The sequence below is a fragment of the Phyllobates terribilis genome, unplaced genomic scaffold (genome assembly GCF_046119375.1).
Source record: "Phyllobates terribilis strain yellow unplaced genomic scaffold, ASM4611937v1 Scaffold_1__5_contigs__length_1240528914, whole genome shotgun sequence".
In the NCBI taxonomy this organism is placed as follows: domain Eukaryota; kingdom Metazoa; phylum Chordata; class Amphibia; order Anura; family Dendrobatidae; genus Phyllobates; species Phyllobates terribilis.
In genome coordinates, this window is record NW_027362761.1 from 255804118 (window position 1) to 255829705 (window position 25588).

A 25588-nucleotide genomic window follows, 5' to 3' on the forward strand; every position below is an offset into this window, starting at 1 on the left:
GCCGGGAGTCTCGCAGGAGACCCACTATTCTTCATCTGTAATCCAGTCGGAAAAAAACGGAGTAAAAAATTTTAGGTGTGCCTCCTTGCGACACCAATGAAAAACTGGAGTAGGCCGACGCCGTCCAGGGGTGTATACTGCAGAGGAGGAGCCACAGTTAATCTTTTTCAGATTATGCATAGTGTCGCCTCCTAGTGGACAGCAGCATAACACCCATGGTCCTGTTTCCCCCAATGAGGCGACAGAGTAAAATAGATTATAGTTCCCTTCAATTACAATCAAAATTATTTGATAATAAAAAAAAAGGAAAAAGTCACTTACCAATAGCCCCCTGCTCTTTGACAGTGAGCCCATCCCATGAAGGGTACAGGTGGCGGAAGATGCTTGTCCATGCGTCTTCTCTTGCCTGCCTGTCACTGTACCCCTCAGCTCCAGCATCCCAAAGCTCAGGATGAGTTTCAACCTGCATTAGAAAAAATAAGGGAAAAAAAAAGGAAAAGACCATTACTAAACACACATCAGATATTCCTTGCATCATAAAAAAAAAATCAAGTTCGAAAAAAATATATATCTGCATAAAAAAAACAACACTACTTGAAAATTATGATTGCAGAAATAAATGTAAAATAACACACACAAATCAATACATGACAAAAATACTCAACAGATCATTCCAATGGAGTTACTCACTTGCTGAATGAGGTGCTTCACATTTATGGACATCCTTTGGTGGGATGTCATTTTCACATTTGATTTCTGCAGCTCCCAGTCCTGTTCCCTGAAGCAGTCGGTCATAAAATGCTGCCGTATTGCTTCCTGTTATTAATTTGCATGTTTGACAGAGTGAGAAACTAGTATAAAACTTCACGTAAAAACCGCATGTTAACACGCACATGGGTTTGCATTTTATTTTTTTTCGCCTAATAGGGACAATGATGTAACATCTGGCTCCAGCGATACTTTACACTTAAAATAAGGTCTCCGCGTATTTCAGTTTGCTTTAAGAAAGTCCAATACGTTTTCCAACAGATTTTCTTCTGTTAGAAATAATTTTGGAACGACGGACAAACGCATTATTGCAAGGACCAATTGTTAACAGTCATACTGGTTAAATGCTTTGTGACCGTAGCCCGTAACAACCAGCAATTTATTATTATTGCTTTTTAAATGTATTATTTTGTTTTTTTAATACACTTTAATTTGGCCATATTGGAGACGCTTTTTTGTAGTTGCAATGAATAGGAGTTAATTGACCAAGAAATATTACTAATACCGCCTTCAGGAAGTAAGGAGTACACCACCTGCCCTAGACTAGTGTTGCAAAAGAAGTACACAACCTTCACAAATTAACATTAATTTACATGTTCATTTAGGTCAGGTTTTGATTAGTCCGGTTCATTAAATTGGAATATACACTTTTATTCCAGATTATATACTTTACTGTAATCTGGTTCTCGATCTACAATTTCTCAATGTTTTTATGCAATCTGATCTTGTGTAGTTAGTAACAATCTGCACTAGTCAGCATGTAAGGATCTTACTGAGGAATAACACTAAATCTCATATACAAAAAAAAGCAATGTCTTAAAAAAAAAACAAAACAAAACTCATGCAAAATGTAACATTTATCAAAAATGTATGGACACATGTACAGAGAACAGACATGACTTACCTGGTTCAGCATAACATCGTACACTTCTTCACCTTCACTGTAAACATGAGCCTAGAAGACAGATCATAAAGCGTTAATAGTTAAGGGGGTATTCTCAAGTTCTTAAATTGCTTTAAATAGACAGCATGAAAATAATCAAGTTTGCCATTTGATTTTTCTATGTGTTGTCATTCTCCTGCTTTGAGAGCTTTTATCCTTTAAAGTGTACAGCAGGTTTCCATGGAGATTAGCCTTTAGACCCTGGATAAGGGTTCATAGTAGCTACATTTCTGGACAGGGGTTAACTCTTAACATCCCACTCAGCGCTCTCCAACCCATTGATTTCTATACAGCAGTTACTCACCTCATCTTCTGAAGAGATGCAGATATAAATCACCAGCCTGTAGCTTTCAGACTACTAAATACAGCCCTTAGCTCTGTCTGTGTGCTTGTTCAAATGCCTTGTTATCTCTATGTGTAAATACAGTGCTAACAATATAGACTTTACAAATCACTGATAGCTGAATGTGTTATAGCAGAACTTCTGCTGAGCTTTCTAGTTCTGCTAATAATTTAGTGCTACTATTCACCCGAACTTACACTCAAGGAGCGTGGAAAGCTGTGTGCTGCTCAAGAGACAATTTGAGACTCCCTCTTTAAAGGGGTTGTTCACTACATTTTATTACCCCTCCCCCAATGTATTCTCCCAGGGCCCTTAAGTGGTTTTGTAATTACATTGCGGTGCAGTTACTGTCTGTGAGCGGCGCTATCACTGGCATCATGTGACCCCCGGCTGCAGCCGGCTCTGACATCCACTGATGTCATGCCACGATTCCGGATGCAGCCGGGAGGCTCTCTTCTGCGTTCCACTGGTGGATGCTGGGTTGTGGGCGGGGTTACCCTGAACATCACACCCAGCATCCATTGCGCGCTCTCCCTCACCCCATTCATTGGGAAAGCGCACAGTGGATGCTGGTGGATAAACTTGACGTGACATCAGTGGCGGGTCATGTGATGCCTGTGAGCGGCCCGCGGTAGCGCCAATCACAGGCAGTATCTGCAACACAAGGTAATTAAAAAAATGATTACTGCCAGGTACATTTTTTTCTGAAATGCTGCACCGTTTCAGATTAAACATATTTTGTCCTCAGACAGCTTTTCTATATTTCTCAGTTGACTAGTCAAGGCTGGTCCCAAGCTGGCTTCTTCCTGTACCAATCCCTATGACATGCTGGCCAAGGACCAGCCTCTACTAGTCAGCTGAGACACAGTCCCTGGTGAGCTTTTCTAAGTATACTAAGTGTTTCAGAATACAACATGTCTGGCTAGGATCACACAACCAGCATCAGATTCATACCGCCTGTGGTTTTGGCAGCATGACTAATGACAGGATCCCTTTAAAGAATACTATTCTTCACAAATGGTGGCTATGAACCCAGTTCTACAATTTCACTTTTTCACTGTGAAAGAGGGACATTCCAGCTGAGAACTGCGTACATCCAATCATTCCTTAGGGGCCTTCAGTGTTGCTCCACGTTATACTTTTCAGGTTTAATGAAATGTACACATGAGTAATGTAAATTGGTCGTAAACCAATATCAAATATCTTTATATTGAAACAGTAGTATTTCACACTTTCTAAATTACAGAGTGAGATAATTCCCCAAAAGGTCTCTGCTTAAAAAATAAAACCTCGTTTTTGAACACTTCAAAAAACTGTGAACATAGCCCTATATAATACCACCACAAAATCATGTCCCTTAACACATTTGCTGGAATAAAGATAAAGTGGACACTCCCTTAAAAAGCCTTTTTAAAGCCAGTTTCCACGTTTTGCCCAGTAGATGTGCATAGGTCAGAAATAAAACCTAAACATTTATCTTAACACTATAAACTAAATCATGGCACAATAATGCAGCCGAGTGCTGTAACTCTGTTTAGGGCTTGAAAGAGGTCGGCTGTAGTGTTCTCTTGTGACACTACTTACTATGCCATCACACATCCCCAGGCCATTTATGTATGCATGTTCCAGGAGACCTCTTCTATAGCAGAGTGGAGCAAAATGAAAAGCTGAAGTGGATTTTTTTTTGCCGACTTAGCAACAAAAAAAGTCTGCACAGCAATTTACAGTAAAATAAAACATGGAAACAAATTTTTAAAACTTCATACAAAACAAACGTACCAGGGAAAAATGAAGCAGAGAAATCAAAGCATGCCATAAATTTGAAAAAAAAGTTTTTACTGTGCATTTCCCTCACTCGAAAAAGTAAAATCTGCACCCCAAAAATATCGGTATTCTGGATATAATGCATTGAATTTTGCTGAGGGTTAACAGATGACAGTCGGCTACATCTTGACTTATCCTGGATGATGAAGCATGTGAACTCTGAGTGGAGGTGCCTTTTAGGGCTCTATCAGATGGAAACTTCTCATCTGTTTTAAGTGATGATCAATAGACCTACAAAGATTATAATGTAGAGCCATGAAAATAAAAATTTTACATTTTTACCACAAAAAGTTCTTTTATCCCCAAGTTTTTTATTTTGAAAAGGGTAACCGGAGAAAATGGACCCCAAAATCTGTTGTGCAATTTCTCCTGAGCACGCAGATACCTCATATGTGGGGAAAAACTATTGTTTGGGCGCACGACAGAGCTAAGAAAGGAAGGAGTGACGTTTTGGAACGCAGACTTCGATGGAATGGTCTGCAGGTGTCATCACATTTGGGGAGCCCCTGATGTGCCTAAACAGTGGAAAACCCCCACAATTTACCCCATTTTGGAAACTAGACCCCCCCCTTGAAGGAATTTATTTAGATGTGTGGTGAGCACCTTGAACCCACAGGTGCATCACAGAATTTTACAATGTGGATTTGTAAAAATGAAAAAAAATATATATTTTCCCACAAAAATGTTGTTTTAGCCCCCAATTTTTTCATTTTCACAAGGAGAAAATGGACCCCAAAGTTTGTTGTACAGTTTTTCCTGTGTACGCCAATACCCCATATGTGGTCGAAAACTACTTTTGAGGCACAGTGCAAAGCTCTGAAGGGAAGAAGTGCCATATCGGAGTTCAGATTTGGCTGGACTGGTTTGAGGGTGCCATGTCACATTGGCAGAGCCCCTAAGGTGCCAGAACAGCATGATCTAGCAAGTTTGCTAGCTCTGATGACCCGGATGTCATCACAACGACATTGAGTCACCATGGCAACGATCAGGCACCAACGCTGACGACGCTGGGTCTCCGATCCAATGCAGAGGGGAATTCTTCCCTCTGCCTGAGATCGCAGCATTTAGCAGGTTAAAAAAACGGAGAACAGAGTTCTGGGTGTCAGCTATCAGAATCAGCTGACACCCGGCAGCGATCACCAGCGCACAGCCCCCTGTGCGTGGGCGATAGCCATGACATACACATACTGCATTGTTCGCAAAGTCCTTCCCGACCATGACGTATATATACTGCAGATGTCAGAAAGGGGTTAAAACTGTTTTCTCTGAAGGGCGGGAGCGTTTCAAACAGAGGCGTAGCTAGTGGTTCTGCTCAAAGGGGGAATGAAACATCTGAGTGGGGCCCAAACCAGTAATCCAGTATATTGCACTCCTATAGTCCTCCATACACTATAGTGCAACCCCTCTAAGTATAATAGTATAATGAACTACCCATAGGCCTCCATACAGTATAATGCACCACCATAGTCCTCCATATAGTATAAAATGGCCCCTACACTGTATGAGGGGTCCCTACAATGTATGAGGGACTAACAGTGGATGAGGAGCCCCCATACTTTGATACCCCCACAATCACCCCATAAGTTTCAATTAAAATAAAAAACCATCATATACTCAACCTATTCCAGGATCCTGACGAGTCCTCCTGCAAAGCACCAGCGCATGCACTGGACATCAGAGTCCTGGCGCGGAGCGAGGATGTCACCACGTCGGGAGTCTGACTTCCTGTGCATGCACCGGCGCTTCTGTCCCGGCATTACCTGCTGTTCTTTTGACAGCAGGTTTAAAGCAATCTGCGGTCTATAGAACAATCAGGGTAGTGCAGAGAGACCGTGTCTCATTGCTCTACCGCAGAGATTAACTATATCAGCGCGCTGCGCATGCCGATACAGTTAAGGGTAGTACAGCTTCGGGTGGGCCCCTCAGAGTGCGTGGTCCGGGGGCGACCACACCCTCAGCTTCCCCGATAGCTACGCTACTGGTTTCAGAGAAAGACATACCTGGCTTTAAATCACACTGCCATGCTCTGATCCATACAGCCCATGGTTTTTGCAGTTGTGTGTGACAAGGTACCTTTAAAATAAGTTCTCTGCTTTAGACAATCTCTACTTCTTAGAAATGCAACAAAATAAACAGATAAAATGGGACATCCCAGCAGTCAGAGATAGTCTGTTGGGGACTTGGCAAAGTTCTGTTCACACATCATTTGATCCCCATGTCTTTATAAAGAAGGCTGGTTCCTAGCATATACACAGGCCTCCATTCACCTTCTGGTATACCATCATTGGGCTGATAGATGAAGGTAGAACTTTTTTCTTCTTTTATAGAAAAAAAAAACAGTTAATTATGCTTTTCTACAGAGAGGGATCCCGCAAAAACATATACAGTACAAAACATAGTCCTATACAAAGGCATATGTTGAAGCCTTCCATCAGAGATAAGTACTAAGCAACACACCCAGCAACTGACATTCAAAAGAATGTGCAGGTTTTATGTGAACAAAGCTTGTTTTCAGTTTTCCTGCAGCAGCGCCTCCAACAGGGGACATAAAGCACTACATAGTGTCCATTCAAAGGATTGTCTGTGTAACGCAGATGATCTTTGTAACTGCTCTCCAACCTGGATATAAAAAAAAGTGATGATTCTGAATATACGACCCCCTGCCTTTACTAACTAAAAATTCCACAATAGAGAAAAGGCTTTTAGTTCAATGGTGTTATAAGCTACATTCGAATTTAGATTTATTGCCTCTACAGAAGCCAGATACTCCAACAAGAAGGAACGATTGCTAGTTTAAAACAGCTTTCATAAGAAAAAAAAATTAAAAAAAATTTCTAGTTCATGTGTAGAAGCCATGCTGCAGAAGCCAGCCAACACAACCCTGCCTGATTAGAGGCCAAAAGAGGAAGCAAAGGACAGTCTACACAATGCGAGTCCTAAGCTGGTGCCGGGCAGCCACTGGCATTCCATCTGGGAAGACAATAATGCTATAAGAGAAGCAGAAGAGCACAAAGTGCCATAAAGGCAGGCCTATTGTAGTCACAGGGAAACATCAGCAAGTCCACGTCTGCTATGCAAATGCCAGCAAGGTCATTCACCAGAACATGGCTGAAGAAGTCAGCTTCTCAACTGTAAGCACCAAAAAGGTAGATGTACACTTTGTGTAAGAAGGACCACACAATATGACTCTGCTCATCAGTACGATTACAGCAATACCAAACATGTCCAGTTTTTTTTTTTGTGTGTTTTTGGGATTTGAACTTGCCATTTTTTGTGTTTTGCTACCTCGCAACCTGGAATTTCACTGCTTTTTTGAGGATTTCCATCATTTCATCTAGTGAGCATGCCTACAACAACTGTGAACATTTGGTTTTCTTTTTATTGTGAAGCAAACAGGACAAAATAACTGAAAACTTCAGTGTACAAAACTATTCCTCCCCTTAAAGTCAGTACTTTGTAGAGCCTCCTTGTCGTCATTAGTGTTGAGTGCAAGTGCTCGCTACTTGAGTTTGCATTTGGTGCTCGGGTATGCACAGAGCATCGCGGGTGCTCGAGTGATATGTTAAAGTCCCCACGGCCGCATGTTTTGAGGCTGTTAGACACCCAAAAAAAACATGCAAGGATTGCCCATATATGGCAGGAAATTCCCGCATGTTTTTTGGTGCCTAACAGCCGCAAAACATGCAGCCGCGGGGACTCGAGCAGGTCACTCAAGCACCCGCGATTGTCTGTGCAAACCCGACCCCCCACCTGTTCTTCTCAAAAAAAGTCGGGGACAAAGTTGTTGAGATCTACTTGGTCTTCATGGTGTTGTTTGGTTAGTGGTGCCTCTTGTTTAATGGTGTTGCAGCCTCTGTGGCATGTCAGAAAAGGTGTGTATATACTGACAGACCATGTGACACTTAGATTGCACTCAGGTGGACTTCCTTTCACTAAGCATGTGACTTATGAAGGTAACTGCTTGCACCAGAAATTTTTAGGGGCTTCATAGCAAAAGGGGTGAAGACATAGGCACAGGCCTACATTTTTCTCACTTCACCAACTTCGACTATTTATTGTTTATGAATCACACAAATCAGATTACAACCCGTGTTTAAATATTATGGTAATGTATATATAAAAATCCAAGGCACTGTACAGCGATTCCATATATATATATATATATATATTTATTATGGAATCGCTGTACAGTGCCTTGGATTCACCCCCCCACCCCTTGGATTTTTACATATTTTGTTATAATATATATAATACATTAGAAAATATATAATATGTGTAGAGCCAGAGAAAAGGCTACAGAACAGCATGTATCACCCATATCTGCTAATAAAAATCCACATTTACATCTGGAGTAAACATGGAGTAAGTTGAATAATAGAGTTGAAGCAGCGCTGCAGTGGAAATAAGTGAAAAAAGCCGACTTTATCCATCCAGATCAGATGGGGGAATAAAGTCAGTATCATTTATTTTCAGTGAAGTGCTACTTCCATTCTATTTTTTCCTAATTTGAAGGTTTTTGGCTGTTCGCTGATATTTTTTCCATATATCTCACTATATCTATAGCAAAAAAACAGCAGGCAGCACCCCAAAAGGTCTTTGAAAAAATATGAACTTTATTAGCCGGGCGTGGCGACGTTTCAGTTGCAGACAACCTTCATCACTGCTTGATGAAAGTTGTCGACAACCGAAACGTCGCCACGCCCGGCTAATAAAGTCCATTTTTTTTTTTTAAAGACCTTTTGGCTGCCTGACATTGTTTTTGCTATACTGTCTTTACGTATGGATATCTGTTTGGGGGCCTTGCACCCGATAATTTGAAGATATGGTGCTGTTCCAATTTTGACTATCTATAGATTTATACAGTACAGACCAAAAGTTTGGACACAGCTCATTTAAAGATTTTTCTGTATTTTCATGACTATGAAAATTGTACATTCACACTGAAGGCATCAAAACTATGAATTAACACATGTGGAATTATATACTTACCAAAAAAGTGTGAAACAACTGAAAATATGTCTTATATTCTAGGTTCTTCAAAGTAGCCACCTTTTGCTTTGATGACTGCTTTGCACACTCTTGGCATTCTCTTGATGAGCTTCAAGAGGTAGTCACCGGAAATGGTCTTCCAACAATCGTGAAGGAGTTCCCAGAGATGCTTAGCACTTGTTGGCCCTTTTGCCTTCACTCTGCGGTCCAGCTCACCCCAAACCAGGTCTGGTGACTGGAGGCCAGGTCATCTGGCGTAGCACCCCATCACTCTCCTTCTTGGTCAAATAGAGTCACCAGCAAAGCACCCCCACACCATCACACCTCCTCCTCCATGCTTCACGGTGAGAACCAGGTATGTAGAGTTCATCCGTTCACCTTTTCTGCGTCGCACAAGGACACGGTGGTTGGAACCAAAGATCTCAAATTTGGACTCACCAGACCAAAGCACAGATTTCCACTGGTCTAATGTCCATTCCTTGTGTTCTTTAGCCCAAACAAGTCTCTACTGCTTGTTGCCTGTCCTTAGCAGTGGTTTCCTAGCAGCTATTTTACCATGACGGCCTGCTGCACAAAGTCTCCTCTTAATAGTTGTTGAAGAGATGTGTCTGCTGCTAGAACTCTGTGTGGCATCGACCTGGTCTCCAATCTGAGCTGCTGTTAACCTGCGATTTCTGAGGCTGGTGACTTGGATAAACTTATCCTCAGAAGCAGAGGTGACTCTTGGTCTTCCTTTTCTGGGGTGATCCTCATGTGAGCCAGTTTCTTTGTCTAGCTTGATGGTTTTTGCATCTGCACTTGGGGACACTTTCAAAGTTTTCTCAATTTTTCGCACTGACTGACTTTCATTTCTTAAAGTAATGATGGCCACTCGTTTTTCTTTACTTAGCTTCTTTTTTCTTGCCAGAATACAAATTCTAACAGTCTATTCAGTAGGACTATGAACTGTGTATCCACCAGACCTCTGCACAACACAACTGATGGTCCCAACCCCATTTATAAGGCAAGAAATCCCACTTATTAAACCTGACAGGGCACACCTGTGAAGTGAAAACCATTTCCGGTGACTACCTCTTGAAGTTCATCAAGAGAATGCCAAGAGTGTGCAAAGCAGTCATCAAAGCAAAAGGTGGCTACTTTGAAGAACCTAGAATATAAGACATATTTTCAGTTGTTTCACACTTTTTTGTTAAGTATATAATTCCACATGTGTTAATTCATAGTTTTGATGCCTTCAGTGTGAATGTACAATTTTCATAGTCATGAAAATACAGAAAAATCTTTAAATGAGGCGTGTCCAAACTTTTGGTCTGTACTGTATATAGCACAACTTTATGCAACTGCACATTATGGTTGAGCCCCTCAGTCTATATAACACACACATGCTTATATAGGTAGTACTCCCTCATGCTATATATATAAATATGTAGGTGTACACAAATATACCTGTGTAATATATAGTAGTATACATTACACAGGTATATTCACATCTCTCTCTATGACATACACACACGTGTGTATATATAGATCTCAAGAGAGCACTACATATACATGTATTATGTAGACAGAGACCCAACTATATTGTGCAGTTACATAAAAGACCGCTATCGCTAGCTTTATATATATATATATATATATATATATATATATATATATATATATATATATATATATATATATATATATATATACACACACACGAGACCCCTTTATATAAATTGTCCCCTTTCTCTTACAATCATTTGATGAATGAGCTCTTAGGGTCACTACACTGCTGCTGACCAGAGGAGCTGCCTAGCAACCGGCCTCTGGGGGCGTGTCTCAGAGCACAGCACGCTGAGCTGCCAATCCCAACATGGCCATTCCCATAAACTGTGATTCTCTTATTTCATAACGCAAGTAATTCTTCCAAAGGTAGTTTATTTCATGTTAGTTTATATTTACAGTCTTCCTACTGTAATATACCATATTATGTGTGGAGGTGATAGGTCCTCTTTAATGTGAGCGTCTCTAAACTTTTGAATGCACATGTGCACCTGTTCAATGTTTCAGTACTTTCTGCACAGCTTGCTGTTCTCTAACAATGGCATAATGGCAAAATTCACATCAGGTGTTTGATCCATGAGTCGGACAAGAAATTTCAGGGTTCAATTAGAATTTGTGTTGAACAGTCCTCCTCATCATGCTGTTCACATTTTGACATCATGAGACCAAGACGACACCTAACAATTGATCTACAGTACCTCACTATTATGAGGCTTCAAGCAGGATGTCCTCAGTCGGAAGGGGCAACTGAGCTGAGAGTGTCACAGAGACATCAGCAGGGTGCAACAGAGATACAGAGAACTGGAAGAGTCACAGAAAGGCAGAGAAGTGGACGGCTTTTGGCCACATCCCACACTGATGACCAATTCATTGTGAACAATGCCCTTCAGAACCGGATGATGAATGCCACAACTCCAGGAACATTTAAATGAGGTGAGAGGCACCCAAGTGTCACGTCAGACCATTCAAAACCGTTTACATCAGCATGGACTGCGAGCTAGACGATCTTCAGGGGGTACCTAATCACAATACCAGGCATAGGTGTCATCATTTTGCATGGGTCAGGGAGAATCTACGCTGGGTGAGGGACCAATGGGCCTCAGTGCCGTTCACTGATTAAAATTGATTCACACTGAGCAGAAATGATGGCCACCAACAATGTTGGAGAAGTCAAGGAGAGCAGTATGCATCAGTCACTGTTGTCACCAGACGAGCCTTTGCTGGTGGTTACAGTGTGTGCAGGAGTCTAGTCAATACAGAACTACCCTACACTTTGTGAATGGTACAGTGGCAAGCCCCCACTACTTGAATAACATCATTAATCCAGTCATTGTGCCTCTGCATGAACAACACGGGCCTAATTTCATCTTCATGGACAATGGTCCAGCTCATAGAGTCAGTAAGTCCAATGGGTAAGTGTGTAATCTTCCATCAACATGACAATGGTCAAAAAGTATCTGCAAGGTAGATGCATATTTAGATAATAGTAAGTAGAGACTGTCTTTCCCACTGACCCGATCAGCCAGATTTGTTAGAGTATAGAAGAAAGATCCCCTACACTTGGTAACATCTGGCTGATCGGGTCCATGAGAAAGACAGTCTCTACTTACTTTTTGACCATTGTGTCAGGTTGATGGGAGATTCCACACTTACCCATTGGACTTACAGTATGTATTTTGCACACATTTATTGTCATCAGCGATTGTTCCTTGTACTATGCATTTAAACATTTTTTACTATATTTTTGTATCCATAAAATACACCTCTTAACCATTTAAACTCCAATTTTCCTTCTCCTGTTTTATCATGTTTTCTTGGAGTGATTTCATCTGTTTTTGTGGAAACTCTGGATGACACATTGTGGTATAATCCACATATACAACGTATTGGGGATATTTTTGGTTTCTAAAATCTATTGCTCTATAGTTTGTGTATGTTCCACTCCGGGCTATGACTTACAAATATTGATACATAATGGCTCAATGAAACTACAGGCAAGTGTGCTGTCAGAGAAAAAATAAAATGGACAGCATATAGATGTGTGAATGTAGCCTAACACATAAGTTGCAGCAACAGTGCAGCAGACATCGGATTCAGGCCGCTCCTGGTTCGGGCAGCATCAGCTGACTGGTCCCTTTAAATGGCAACAATTAGTGTCATCATGCAACTTACCTTTCCAAGCTTGCTGGAGCATTCAGGGTCCACAGGGGCCTTTCCCTTCATCACAATAGTTCTTAAGTGTTCTGCATAAAAGATTTGACAAAAAACATGGATTAAAAACATTCAATTAAATAGACTGACGTGTAAATAAGAAAAACATGAATCTAGTAGTGTGTTCACCTTTGCTGTCCTCAGATTCACTGTCTCCACTTTCAACACTCCTGTTCCCACGTAGGCATGATGCAGATGATGGTCCATTACTAACACTGTCATTCTCATCATCATCAGCTGTGGCATCTAAAGCAACTACAAAATCATTTAACACAGATTACATTTTCTGCATTTTTTCAAAAGCTTGTGGCTCAAAGCTTCCCTTTTTCTATTTTTTTCATCAATATCTAATTATAAGTCAACAGGAACCATCAGAGGCTTTGCTGGTGTCAATTGTGTACCTCTGAACTAATGTGTTGAGGCTTGCCTTACAAATGGAAGCCTTAAAAAGGTAATTTGTCAGTAGGATGAACCCTCCCAAGCTGTCTACATGTGAATGTGGGTCATAGGAAGCTGAATAAAATGATACCTTAATATATGTGATCCAATGTCTTATTCCAGAGAAATTCACGTTTTTCTTAATATGTAAATGAGCTGTTAAAGATCTATGGGCTAGTCAAACTCTGAAGGCAGATTCTCATGCAGGTCTGTTTTCATTTAAAGGGGTCATTACCAGTATGTAGAGATCAGGAGAGAAGACTGTCATTCATTACATATCAAATGCCCCTTTCATTTAATGTAAACTCTAGGGGCAGATTCTCATCCAGATCAACCTCCTTGTTACCTATATTTTACATTTTGAGCTTCCCTTCATCTCCTGCAGTTTGTTATGGTTTGAGGGTTTCCTTCCAGCACTGACTTACACCATCTAAACTACATTACCTGTAATGCATTTTGTCACACACATCTCTATCTCCCATCCTCACTGCAACTAGTTGACTGAAATTTTGGCCCACCCACTGCACTCACATACCATGTTTTTGAGACCGCTATAAAGTTTCAAAAATGGAAAAAACGATTGTGAACAACTAACATGCCTGCTCCTTATCACCCTCCTCCGCAGCCTCACCCCATCAAAGTCCCCCTTCTTTCAGTGCTTCAGCACTGTTGGCAGTTACCCTTCTCCTCTTCACCCTGCTCAGATGTCCTCCGTATAGTCTACCTGCTCCGACCTCCTGTCCAGCCTCCCCCTGCCTTTCAGCAGCCAGAAAAAAAAAATAAAAAAAAATTCTCCCCTGCAAGCACTCCCCCACCCCCACCCTTCTCATCAGCCTACTCGATTCTCCTCTGCAACCATCCTCCCTCCTCAGCAGCTAGCTCTGTTCTCTGCATCCAGCCTCCTTCCTCAGCAGCCTACTCCATTCTCCTCTACATCCAGCCTCCCCGCTCCTTTTCAGCAGCACGCTCCATTCCACATTGCATCCAACCCAGTCAGCATTGTGCTCCATTCTCCTCCGTATTTAGCCTCCCTACTACTTAGCAGCGTTCTTCAATTTTGTCTGGATTCAGCCACCCCTCTGAAAAGTTACCAAATGTAACAACTCAGTAACAAACAGGTACCTTAGTAAAAACCTCCTGACAGATTTTGTTTATGTAATCTGAAAACAGCATAACGTAGGGACAGAGACCCCAATTCCAGCAATCTGTCACTTACTAGGCTGTGGGCTTCAATAAAATCAGTGTTCTATCAGCAGGGAGATCACTAGAGGACTAGTTGTCTGGTGCCATGTAGTCCTCCATATTCATGAGCTCTGTATAAACCTGCCCCCCACCACTGAAAGCTGCCAATTGGTGGTGTGGGCGGGGTTATACAGAGCTCAACATTCAGAGAACTGGTAAATCTGCAGCAGATAAAACAGTGATTTTATCAAAATGACAGAACACAGCCCAGTAAGTGATACATCGCTGGAATCAGGGTCGCTGCCATTACATTATGCTTCTCTCAGATTACATACAAAAGACTGGTGACAGATTGCCTTTAACAGGAAGTAATTTAGGAAGTTTCTTTATTTGTCAGACCCTTAACAAAGGTTTAATGTTTATAATCAGACAGCCCCTTTAATGTACCAGTTATCATGCTCACTGCTCTGCTAAATGTACATATTTCAATAAAACCTCACATTCTGGGGAAGCAATTCGATCTCACTGATATAACGGACAAGAGTGAGTAGACCGCTGTTTTGATAAAATGGTAGGTCTATAAATTGACAATTCATACCAGATAAGCAGCGCTGAATCTGCCTTTCATAGTGAGATTGGGTATTTTTTTGCACCATGGCTCCGAGATCAATTGTGTAAGGCTTGCCACCCAAAGAAAGAGACACTATCTTGCTGTCTGTATGAAGTGCCGTTTCCAGAAAGATGGACGTTTTAGCATCATAGGAGAACCAGGATTCGTCTGACAGCCACTGCCACACAAAAACTGAAAAACAAAAAAGGGGCAAGTCATGACCATTATAAAAATGACGTTGCTTTTCAAATGTTACAAGCAGAGGACCTGTAAATTATTAAGGATGTAGCAAAAAACACACACGTTTCCTAGGTCATTAAAGGGGTTTTCCCATGAACAAAGTTCATTTCAATCAATAGATCTTGGAGTAATAATAATTTCCACAATTGGATGTGTTTAAATAAAATGTTCCTGTGCTGAGATAATCTTATAAATCTGCCCCTGCTGTGCACTGTGTAATGGCTGTGTCTGACCGTACAGGAACATGGTCTGATCATACCACAGCTCCTGGGCAGGGGAGGAAGCAAAAGAGAACATACAAACTTCAGCGCATGGGATCACAAATGATTCTTTGAGGTAAAACATTTTCTAAAAAACAGGCAGGGAAATGTTTTTCCTTACAGAAAGAATCAGCTGTGACCATGTGCTGTAATGTCTGTATACTCTTTTGCTTCCCCCCCCTGTCCAGGAGCTGTGGTATGATCAGACCGTGTTCCTGCACGGTCAGACACAGCCATTACACTGTACACAGCAGGGGCACATTTATAAGATTATCTCAGCACAGGAACATTTTATTTAAACACATCCAATTGTGGAACTTATTATTATTCCAAGATCTATTGATTTAAAATCAACTTTAAAATTAAAGGGGTTTTCCCCCAAACAAAGTTAAGTGTTTAAAAAGGTACGATTATACACAAACTGCAAAGAAAAAAAGAAATCCCAGCATTTTCTCAGTTCTTTTGTTGCAAATTAATATTAAAACGGAGAACTCTTAGTGTCTCAGAAGCTCACCCCTCCTCGTCACTCTCCCGTGCACTGGAGTAATGCAACTAGCTGCAGCAGGAGCCTCCCCCTGTACACTGTCTGCTAGCCCTCACCCCCTTGGTTAGGCTGTGGATGGAACTGATCAGCAGGAAATTAACCTGTGTTCCCTGAAGGATTTATACAGGACTGTTTATGAATCATACAGAAAACATTGTGGGACATACATACTAATACATAGTGAGGGCAATTCTATTTCTTGGTTAATTCAAACAATCATTCCTAGGTTTAGGGTAAACAATCTTGTTCACAAGCTCACATTGATCCTGCTCTTTCACAGCAAGCCGTATAGGTCGTTGGTAGCCGCTCTTCTTATTCTTTTGCAGCATATTTCTCAAATCCACTTGTAGGGAGATCCCAGGCTCAGGGGTGATGGTCACAGAATGCTTTCCAGTACTGGAACAGAATTCAGGCATTTTTAACTCAATTAGGAATGGAAGTGTAAATTCCACAAACGTATCTAACAACATTTATTAAGGCATGAAAATATACCACAGGAAACTAAAAGATTTTACAAAGGCTCTGTAGCTCCCTGGGACAGGGGGCTTAAAGGGGTTGTCCACTACTTGGACAACCCCTTTTGAGCTTAAATGTTTGGCCCTAATTTAATAAAAAAAGCTTACACTCCCCTCCCGTTCCAGCGGTGTTGCGGTCGTTGGGCGCCGTGTCACAATCAGCGCTGGCATCACTGTCTCCTTCTTCGGACAAATCAAACAAAGTGGAAGTCTGGGCTTCAGCTGATCTCGGACTTCCTCTTCATGTTCAATTCGACAGGAGGTGGGGAAAGAGAGACGCCAGCGCCGATTGGGTGCTGGCATCACAACAACCACTCGAGAGCCCCGGGGAGAGAGTGCAGACACTGCCGGAACAGTGCCAGCACGCGAGGTCAGTATAAGCTTTTTTATTTTATCAGGGCCAAGCGTGGGGTATGAGAAGGAGCTGTCCAAGTAGTGGACAACTTCAACATTAGTCCCTGAGCTGGCATATGCATCAAATTTGTATGTTCTACTCTTATTTGTGGGGTTTCTTAAGCATGCTTCAAAATATACATATAGTTTAATCCCCTTGAGTATGTATATGAGTGACTACATCTGTACCGTGCTTTAAAATTCATTCACACTACATAGGCATCAAAAATGAATAGCAATTTTGGGGGAGCAATGGACCTAAAAAACCAGCCTCTGTGTAGTAACCAAGGACTGAACTGTAGACCCCTATCCCACCATGAGCCCTGGTACAACTGCGTGAACCCACATAATTCACTGCTGCAGAGTTGGCCATAAACAAAAGACTTCTCTCGACAGGATCAGGGCTACTGTCACACAATCAATTTAGTGCGTGCAAAAACGACAAAAAAAATACTTAGCACACAGATGGTTTTCGTGTGCACACTGTTACGTTTATCATTGACTCAATGGGAAAATCTGTGCCATGCAAAATGACCAGAATAGGACATTCAGTAAGTTCTGTTTGAAATTCGGCAAACAAGTTCATGGGAACATGAAAAAAAAACAATAACCCAGATGTGTAAATAGCCCCCACTGATTAACTCCAAGGTGTGCAAAAATGCTGCCACTTTTGGTGTTTTTAGGCTAGTCCTGGCATAAAAACGTGGGGTGCGCCTAACAAAAATCATAATTTATGCCGTCAAAGTGACGTAAATTCCATCAAACTTATGCAAGCTCTAGCTTAGTGTGCATTTCTGTTTCTGGCTCATGGCTGTAGAAAGATGGGCAAAACTCATTAAGAGGTGCATGCCTCTTAACCCCTTCCCGACATTTGCATACCCATTTGTCATAATGGGGAAGATGTTATGCTATGACAAACATGTAGGTCATGGTGATTATCGGGCACAGGAGCTATGCTCCGGGAGATTACAGAGAGCTCGGCATAACTGACAGCAGAGTTCCTGCAGCAACAGCCAGGGTCAGTACTAGCACAGTCCGTGGCTTTAAGGGATCGCCAAGCGGTAAACATTTACTAATCAGTAATAGTCTAATAGCCTGGTTACACAGGCAGGCAGCAGTAAATGATGAGCACTGAGTGATCTCTAATAGATGGCTCAGCACACATGGGCTGCCACTGTTCTCAGCAGTGCAAGTCCTGCTTACAAAGGACAATGTCACAGAGACCTATGATCTTTTGCGCTGTGCAAAAGATCATTTTACGAGTGCTGACAAGTGAAAGAATACCATTGAATGGTCACAAATGTTTCAGTTTAAAGGGAATCTGTCACCCCCTGGGACGTTTTTTACCTATTAATATGGGCATACAGGTAATAGAATGGTTAAAATGGTCATACCTGTATGCTTATTTCTGCGGTCTTGTTGTGCAGAAATCATCTTTTATTCTGTTATGGTAATGAGTTCTTCCAGACTTTGGGGTTGCGGTGCCTGGAAGAAAACTCTGCCTCCGGTCTTCATTTGCGTACCACCCCCTCCCATCAGTGTCACCCTGGCCTGTTACATGCATTTCTGGCCCCGGAATCCCGCGCCTACAATAGCGTGATTATACTTACCTTTTCAGTCCTGCTATGGGCACTGGCATCATTGTTCTTCTGTGCTGGCGAGTCATTGCTACTGAAGATGTAGTGACTACCGGCACCTGGAAGAACTCATTACCATGACAGAATAAGAGAGGATGTCTGCACATCAAGACCGCAGATATGGCATACAAGTAGGACTATTTCAACCATTCAATTACCTGTATGCCCATTTGAATTTTTTTTTCAACACTTAAATAAAAAAGAACCTATACATGTTTATTATCTGCAAATTCGTAATGACCTGGAGAATCATAATGGCAGGTCAGTTTTAGCATTTAGTGAACATGGTATTAAAAAACAAAAAACCCCAAAACCACATAATAGAAATCTGGCATCTTTAATCGCTTGGATCCGAAGACTAAATTTGTCTTATTCCGCTCACCTAGTGGTAAAAAGAAGAGAAAAACAAAAAAATAAATAATGAATTGCCATTTATTCCGTCTCCCAAAAATCAGAATAGAACGTGTTGATGTTATGTACCAAGCTCCCTGGAAAAAAAACAAGCCCCTCTTACAGCACTGTCAGCAGAGAATTAAAAAAAAGTTAGTGAAGCAAAAAATAAACACTTTAGAAAAAATATATTATAAGTGTGAAAGTGTAGGAAAAAATTGTTATAAAACATAAAATTAGATAGGTACTTTATATGTAGCAATCCAATCTGGTCTCGTGGTACTGACTCGAAGAATAGACTTGCCTTAACACTTGTACCGTGTGGTGAAAGGCGGTAAAGTAACAAAAAAAAAAAAAAACACAAGTTCACATTTATTTTAGGCTCTACAGTGAAAGCTTATGTTGGGCTTTCTGTCCAAATCTCCATAAAACCCCTGACAGAACCATTCACTATAACGAGGCAGATTGAGTCACTCTGGAGTCCATATGGATTCTGATGACTCCGTGCCTTTGTTTCGGCAGTGTCCGGTGTTTCTAGGCATACACAAAAGCACATACGATCACGCTTTTCTGCACCTCTAAAAAAAGACATTCAGCGCTAGAACAGAGGCCTACAGAGTCCAGATTAATTCTGTCTGCCTCATTATACTGAATGGCTTTGTTCAGGGTAATCTCAGAATCGTAGACGGAAATCGCAATGTAATACTCAGCACAGAGCACAAGATAAATGTGAACCTAGTCTTAAAAGCAGTAAACCAATATTAAATGTTGTGTATCCCCAAAAATGCTACCAATAAAAACCTTAACGTCTCTCACAAAAAACAAGTCGCCAGTTGGGTCCTTCATCTGGCAATGAAAGATATGGGTTCACATCACAGGTAGCTGAAAGGCTCAGGAAAAGGTGACATGGCAGACACCCTCCTGGACATGGACTGCTACTACTTATCTGCAAAATCCACACAAAAAAACACAAGAGAAGTAGAGCCGCTGAAAGGCAATTGGGCCAATCCCCATGCAGATCATGTTTCTGCTCTGGAAATCCAAATGTTGGACCCCACGCAGATTTTTAGTTTTTTTTTCCGCCAGTAAAAAGTATCAAGAAATGTTTTTCGCGATTTTTAGGTATTTTTTTTTGCACAGAATATTAAGTAATTAAACATATGTTTTGTGTGCGCGCGCGTTTTTTTCAGACCTACTGAAAAACACAAAATACACTAAAAGGTTAAGAAATACAGCACAACTAAAATATGCTGTTTGTAATGGAACATCTGTCCAGGCACCATCATCAGCTCATCCGACACTTCTGAGCCGGAAATAATGTAAGAAGGGAGAAAAGCCAGTGGCCAGATTGTTACTGGTCCATATACTGGTGTGGCTAGGGGCCACAATAGCCCGAAACGTGTTAGTGATGCTGCTACCGGTTTGGAGTTTGAAGCCTTGACATAGGTCATCTACACAATCTGATGTAATAAAAAATAATATACACTTCTGCTTTTAACAGTCTGGAAGCTGAATTTTCTAGCTTTTTGCAATATTTGTCCTCAATCACCTTTCAAAAAGGAGACAAGAGTACAAAACAGCAATAATAAGATGCATATTTTTTCCAGAAGAACTGAACATTTTTTTTTTTTTTTTAAACTGCCCATAAAAACCCAATGGATTTTGTATTTCCATAGCACCGTCTGTCATCCTCACACCCAAGTCTTTACAGGAAGCATGATGTGATTACCAACTGCAGCCCATACGCATTGGACTAAAGATCCCTATGGATATAGCTTCATTTATGGCATCCGCAACGCCAGAGGTTTGCGCTTACACATCAGTACAGAGCAATAGATGGGTTTTGGAATATAAAAGGGACACACTAGATATAGAGGTCTCACACACACACACACCACCTTGTGGCTCTGCACTACGTGTAACAGTATGTTTTCCCTGGAGAGTTTAAGCCATATAAGCATAATTTCCAAAAACCAAGGAAAGTTTACAAACTGCGCCACGTCCACTTTGTGTGTGAACGTAGCCTTAGGCTGTTCCTGCTCATGTTCTCAGGAGGAAGAGTGGAACAAAGGATGTCTGATCCTTTTTTCCTCCCTTCAGCTGTCTTTGGGGTCAAGTTGGAACCCCCCACAAGCTAAATAGGTCAGTCTTTCTCGGCAAAGCATTCAGCCATGGCTGACGTTCATGTAATGAGTGTGCCTACCTTTATTTCCTGCCATCTGTCTAACACATGCAAACTTACCACGATTACACATTATGCATAGGAAAACTATTTATTTTTGTATGCAGAAGGAATAAAAAGGAATGAACTGACTAAATTTATCCATGGGAAGTAGGGAAACATCCCAAAGATGACAAAGGTTTCTGTAATTCCAGCTGATTTCTTGGAGGATAGGAATCTCACATTTCCTTGGCTATAGGTGCTGCACAGCACACTACATACAATATGTGGCAGCTGTCCCCCATACGCTATGCCATCCTTTTCTAGTTTACATGTAAACACTCATACAATTCCGGTCTCACCTGAATGCTTGGTTAATCCGGTTGTTAAGGTCTTCTGCATAAACCATCCACAAATCTCCATTACTGAGCCATTCCCAGCGAGTCTCCAGTTCTGCGGATTCCGCATCCTTGTCAGAGTCTAGAAGTGGGTCACTTTCATCTTCAGTTTTTACTACGATCTCAAGATCTATCTCGGCTTTCCTTTTCTGAGATCCTATAGGAGAGAAAGAAAAATGCTTGTAAATAAAATCAAGAACTATCCCAAAACCCTGACTGATCCCACCAGAATCCAGATATTTTGTGGTTAGGCATAATTGATGCATTTACATAGATATTGTCCAGTTTGAGCCAAAATTAATATAATATAATATATATATATATATATATATATATATGTCACAATCAACTCAAAACAAACTTCACCCCTAATCTGCCAGAAAAGCAGCCTCTGAGATCTTATCTTGTTTGGGTGTCTTAATGCGCAGTTACATTGAGTGGCTACATAGTACCATGTGCACAATGGGCAAATTATCCCACTGAAATCGATAAGCAGCTTGGTTTTTTCATGTAGATTTTGGAGCTTAGTCTGCTTCAAACAAATAAAATTCAGTGTGATCCTACTTTATGTTGCTAGAAAAAAATCCTGAAGAAAACATCATATCGGATGTGCAAAACTCCAGCATGCCTGGAAATCTGTGCAGAATTTTCATGCTGCATAAACACTACTGTGCAAAAAAATACTACCAAGTAAGAAGGTTTTAAAGATAAAACAGTGCCAATTTTTTTTTTTTGTTAATTGAGAAAAATAAAGCGAATGAACAAGACAAAAATCCAAATTAATATTTGGTGAACCAACCACAGATGATCTGTGCATGTAGGCTTGTGCAAATCCTTCTGTCTCTTAATCTAACCCACATACGGTATGTCGAACTCTGGCCTGCATGGCGAGTATATTTTTGGATGCGATGCTGGACAGGTCCCCCAAGCATAATTGACCCGTTACGCCAGACGGGTCCCCCACCCAGCATCGCACTTTCAACTATATGCAGTAGAAAGTAATGATGGAGGAGGAAGCATCAGCACAGTGGGGGCAATGATGTCATTACAACATGCCCACTGTATCGAGGATCTGAACACACCGTGAAGAGACCGGAGCAGCGACGGAACAGGCAGAGGAGAGTATTTATTTTTCTTAACGTGGTGCCCATTATTCTATATGGAGGACTATGTGAGACCCATTATACTGTATGGAGCACTTTTTGTGGCCATTATACTGTATGGAGAGCTGTGTGTGGATTACAGTTGGAGAATCATTGTGATGGGGTCACCATTCTTTGCTGGGGGGTGGGGGGGATTAAGGGAGGAGGATACAGTAGGGTAATCATACCGTGCATGTGGAGAAATTCACTGTGGGGGTATCATGCTGTGTTTGGGGGTACTTTTGTTGGAATCATACTTCATTATCTGTATTATTCAAGGTTTTTTATCCTTTGTTATTACATATATAAATTAAGCCATCGGGTTATATACTTTTTACGTCTCTTACTCAAACATATACTATTCCAATATGCCAAGATCTATTAATTAAAATGTACTTTGTTCGGTGGACAACCCCTTTAAAGAGGTTTTCCAACGAACAAAAGTTGATTTTAATCAATAGATCTTGGATTAATAATAAGTTCTACAATTGGATGTGTTTAAATAAAATGTTCCTGTGCTGAGATAATCTTATAAATGTGCCCCTGCTGTGTACTGTGTAATGGCTGTGTCTGACCGTACAGGAACATGGTCTGATCATACCACATCTCCTGGGAAGGGGAGTAATCAAAAGAGTATACAGACAGGACAGCAGGGGATCACAGCTGATTCTCTTTCTTTGAAGTAAAACATTGTTTAAAAACAGACCGGGGAATGTTTTACCTCACAAAAAGAATCAGCTGTGATCTCTTGCTGTAATGTCTGTACACTATTTTGCTTCCTCCCCGGCCCAGGAGATGTGGTGTGATCAGACCATATCCCTGCACGGTCAGACACAGCCATTACACAGTACACAGCAGGGGCTCATTTATAAGATTATCTCAGCACAGGAACATTTTATTTATACACATCCAATTGTGGAAATTATTATTATTCCAAGATCTATTGATTAAAAATCAACTTTTGTTCGCGGGAAAACCCCTTTAACCGCTTCCCGACCGCCCACTGCACATAAACGTCGGCGCTGCCTGGGCTCTGTGCAGCGCCGACGATTATAAACGGTCAGTGGTCCCGCAGCGCTCAGGACCCCCAGGGTCCTGTAAGCGCTGTGGGTGCGGTGCAGAGCGATAGCTCTGGCAGGGGACATCATCGAGACCTGATTGGATCAGGTCCCAATGATGATAACCCTTTGCAATCTTCTAGATGACGCGATCTATAGCGATCACGGCATTTAGAAGATAGTGAGAGGAGAGGGGGGTCGTCTACTTACCTCTCCGACGGCCCCCCTGATGTCTGAGAGGACCTCCGGGTCTGCCATGTACGGTGTCCTGCTAGGCTCAGCCTGCAGCTGAGTCTAGCAGGAGACACCGAGTGTAAAACTGTCAGCAGATGCGCTCATTCAATGCAATACATGTCTATTGCATTGCATGAGAACAGTGATTAGAAAAATAAAAATTAATGTCCCATACAGGGACTAAGTAAAAAAAAAAAAAAAAAAAAAAAAGTCTAAAAAATGTTTTCAAACTTAAAAAAATAAATAATTCACAAAAAATAAAATATTAAACCAATAAATCCATATATTTATGCAAAAACAAAAAAAGTACACATATTTAGTATCGCTGCTTCCGAAACAACCCGATCTATAAAAAGGTCACACTAATTAACTTCTTCTGTGCACATCGCCCAACAAAAAGTGGAGTAAAATGCGATCAAAAAGCAAAATGGAAATAAAAATGGTACCGCTGAAAACATCTTGTTCCGCAAAAAAAAAAAAGCCGCCATACAGCTCCATCAGCCGAAAAATAAAAAAGTTATAGCTGTCAGAATAAAGCGATGTAAAATTTTTTTTATATAAAATTGTTGTGTAAAAGCGTCAAAACACACACACACACACACACACATACATACATATGGGTCATTCCACATCAAGTGGACCAGCTTTAAAAATCGTCCCCACTCGACCTCCGATTTTGTTGAAAATTTATAAGGATGTACATGTATGTTTGAAAGGAGGTTCTGTAAATTTTTAGGGCCAGTTCTCAAATACATTGGGCACTGTTGACCTTTCACTGGAGGTTCCACCAAGCCTGCGGCTTCAGCTAAGAGGATTTTGCAAGCTTTGGCACATAGCCATATACTGGCTATGATGCTGAAATTTGGCATACTAGCTCAACTTTTGCTGCTAAACACGATAAAATTATTACCGGCTATGACAAAACAATATTTCGGCCGCAATTTTGTGTCAAAGTAGCTTGTAAAACACGTCGCATAAAATTTATGCCAAACTTTGCCCATATATAACTCAAGACCAAAAACCAATAGTAACTGGTGCTTTGCCCTGTACACCAAACATCTACATGACTTTGCATTGCTGCAGTATCACGGTCAAATCATATGTATTTGTGGAAATATTCACACCCACATATGATGAAAAACTTAAAAAAAAAAAAACGAATTTTACCTATTTTTAGGTCAAATTTCTCAAAAAGGGTATCCCTAAAATATATTAATTCTGATATCATTAGAACGAGCACATTTTTCTCTACAAGGATCATTGTTGTTTTTTTGGAGTCTCTCAGTTTAAGAAAAGAAAAATGCCACTGAACATGGTGTTATTTATTAATAAGCAATGAATGGTAACTGCACTATTCAAACCCTTGCATTGGTCCATGGTGGTTATACCACATCCAATTCCCTAAGAATTGGTATTATAATCCTATTAAGAATTGTAATAATGCTGTCTTTCGAGAATTGGCAGCCCCATCGCCTAGGAGCCATGGCCGATGGCCATGCAAGGCCAGCCGCGGGCGGTGTCTTTATCGCAGGTTCCGAAGCCTGAGGGTGGGTGTCTTTGCCTAGGATCCCAAGCCTAATATTGGGTATCTTTTGTTGGTTCCCAAGCCATAATGTTCATGTTACAGAGTTGTATTGTTGCTAGCAATGTCTATTATAATCAAAAACCTATAAACATTTTAGTTTATGAAAAGTTATTGACTATTGTTACATTTTAATGCATATATTATTTATTTTTTAGCGATGGAGAATGAAATTGATGAA

The 25588-nt window shown here is 41.0% G+C and overlaps 1 protein-coding gene across 1 annotated transcript in view; it reads right to left on the reverse strand.

Moving 5' to 3' along the window:
* The window catches only part of PARP2 (poly(ADP-ribose) polymerase 2), a 104344-nt gene that overhangs the window by 49232 nt on the left and 29524 nt on the right, over nt 1-25588 (reverse strand). The window contains exons 2-7 of the mRNA XM_073671202.1: nt 21356-21548; nt 16157-16293; nt 14842-15045; nt 12753-12878; nt 12585-12655; nt 1673-1723 (exon numbers count right to left, since the gene is read on the reverse strand). Of these exons, the coding sequence (XP_073527303.1) occupies nt 1673-1723; nt 12585-12655; nt 12753-12878; nt 14842-15045; nt 16157-16293; nt 21356-21548 (782 nt within the window). The remainder of the gene's footprint in view (nt 1-1672; nt 1724-12584; nt 12656-12752; nt 12879-14841; nt 15046-16156; nt 16294-21355; nt 21549-25588) is intronic.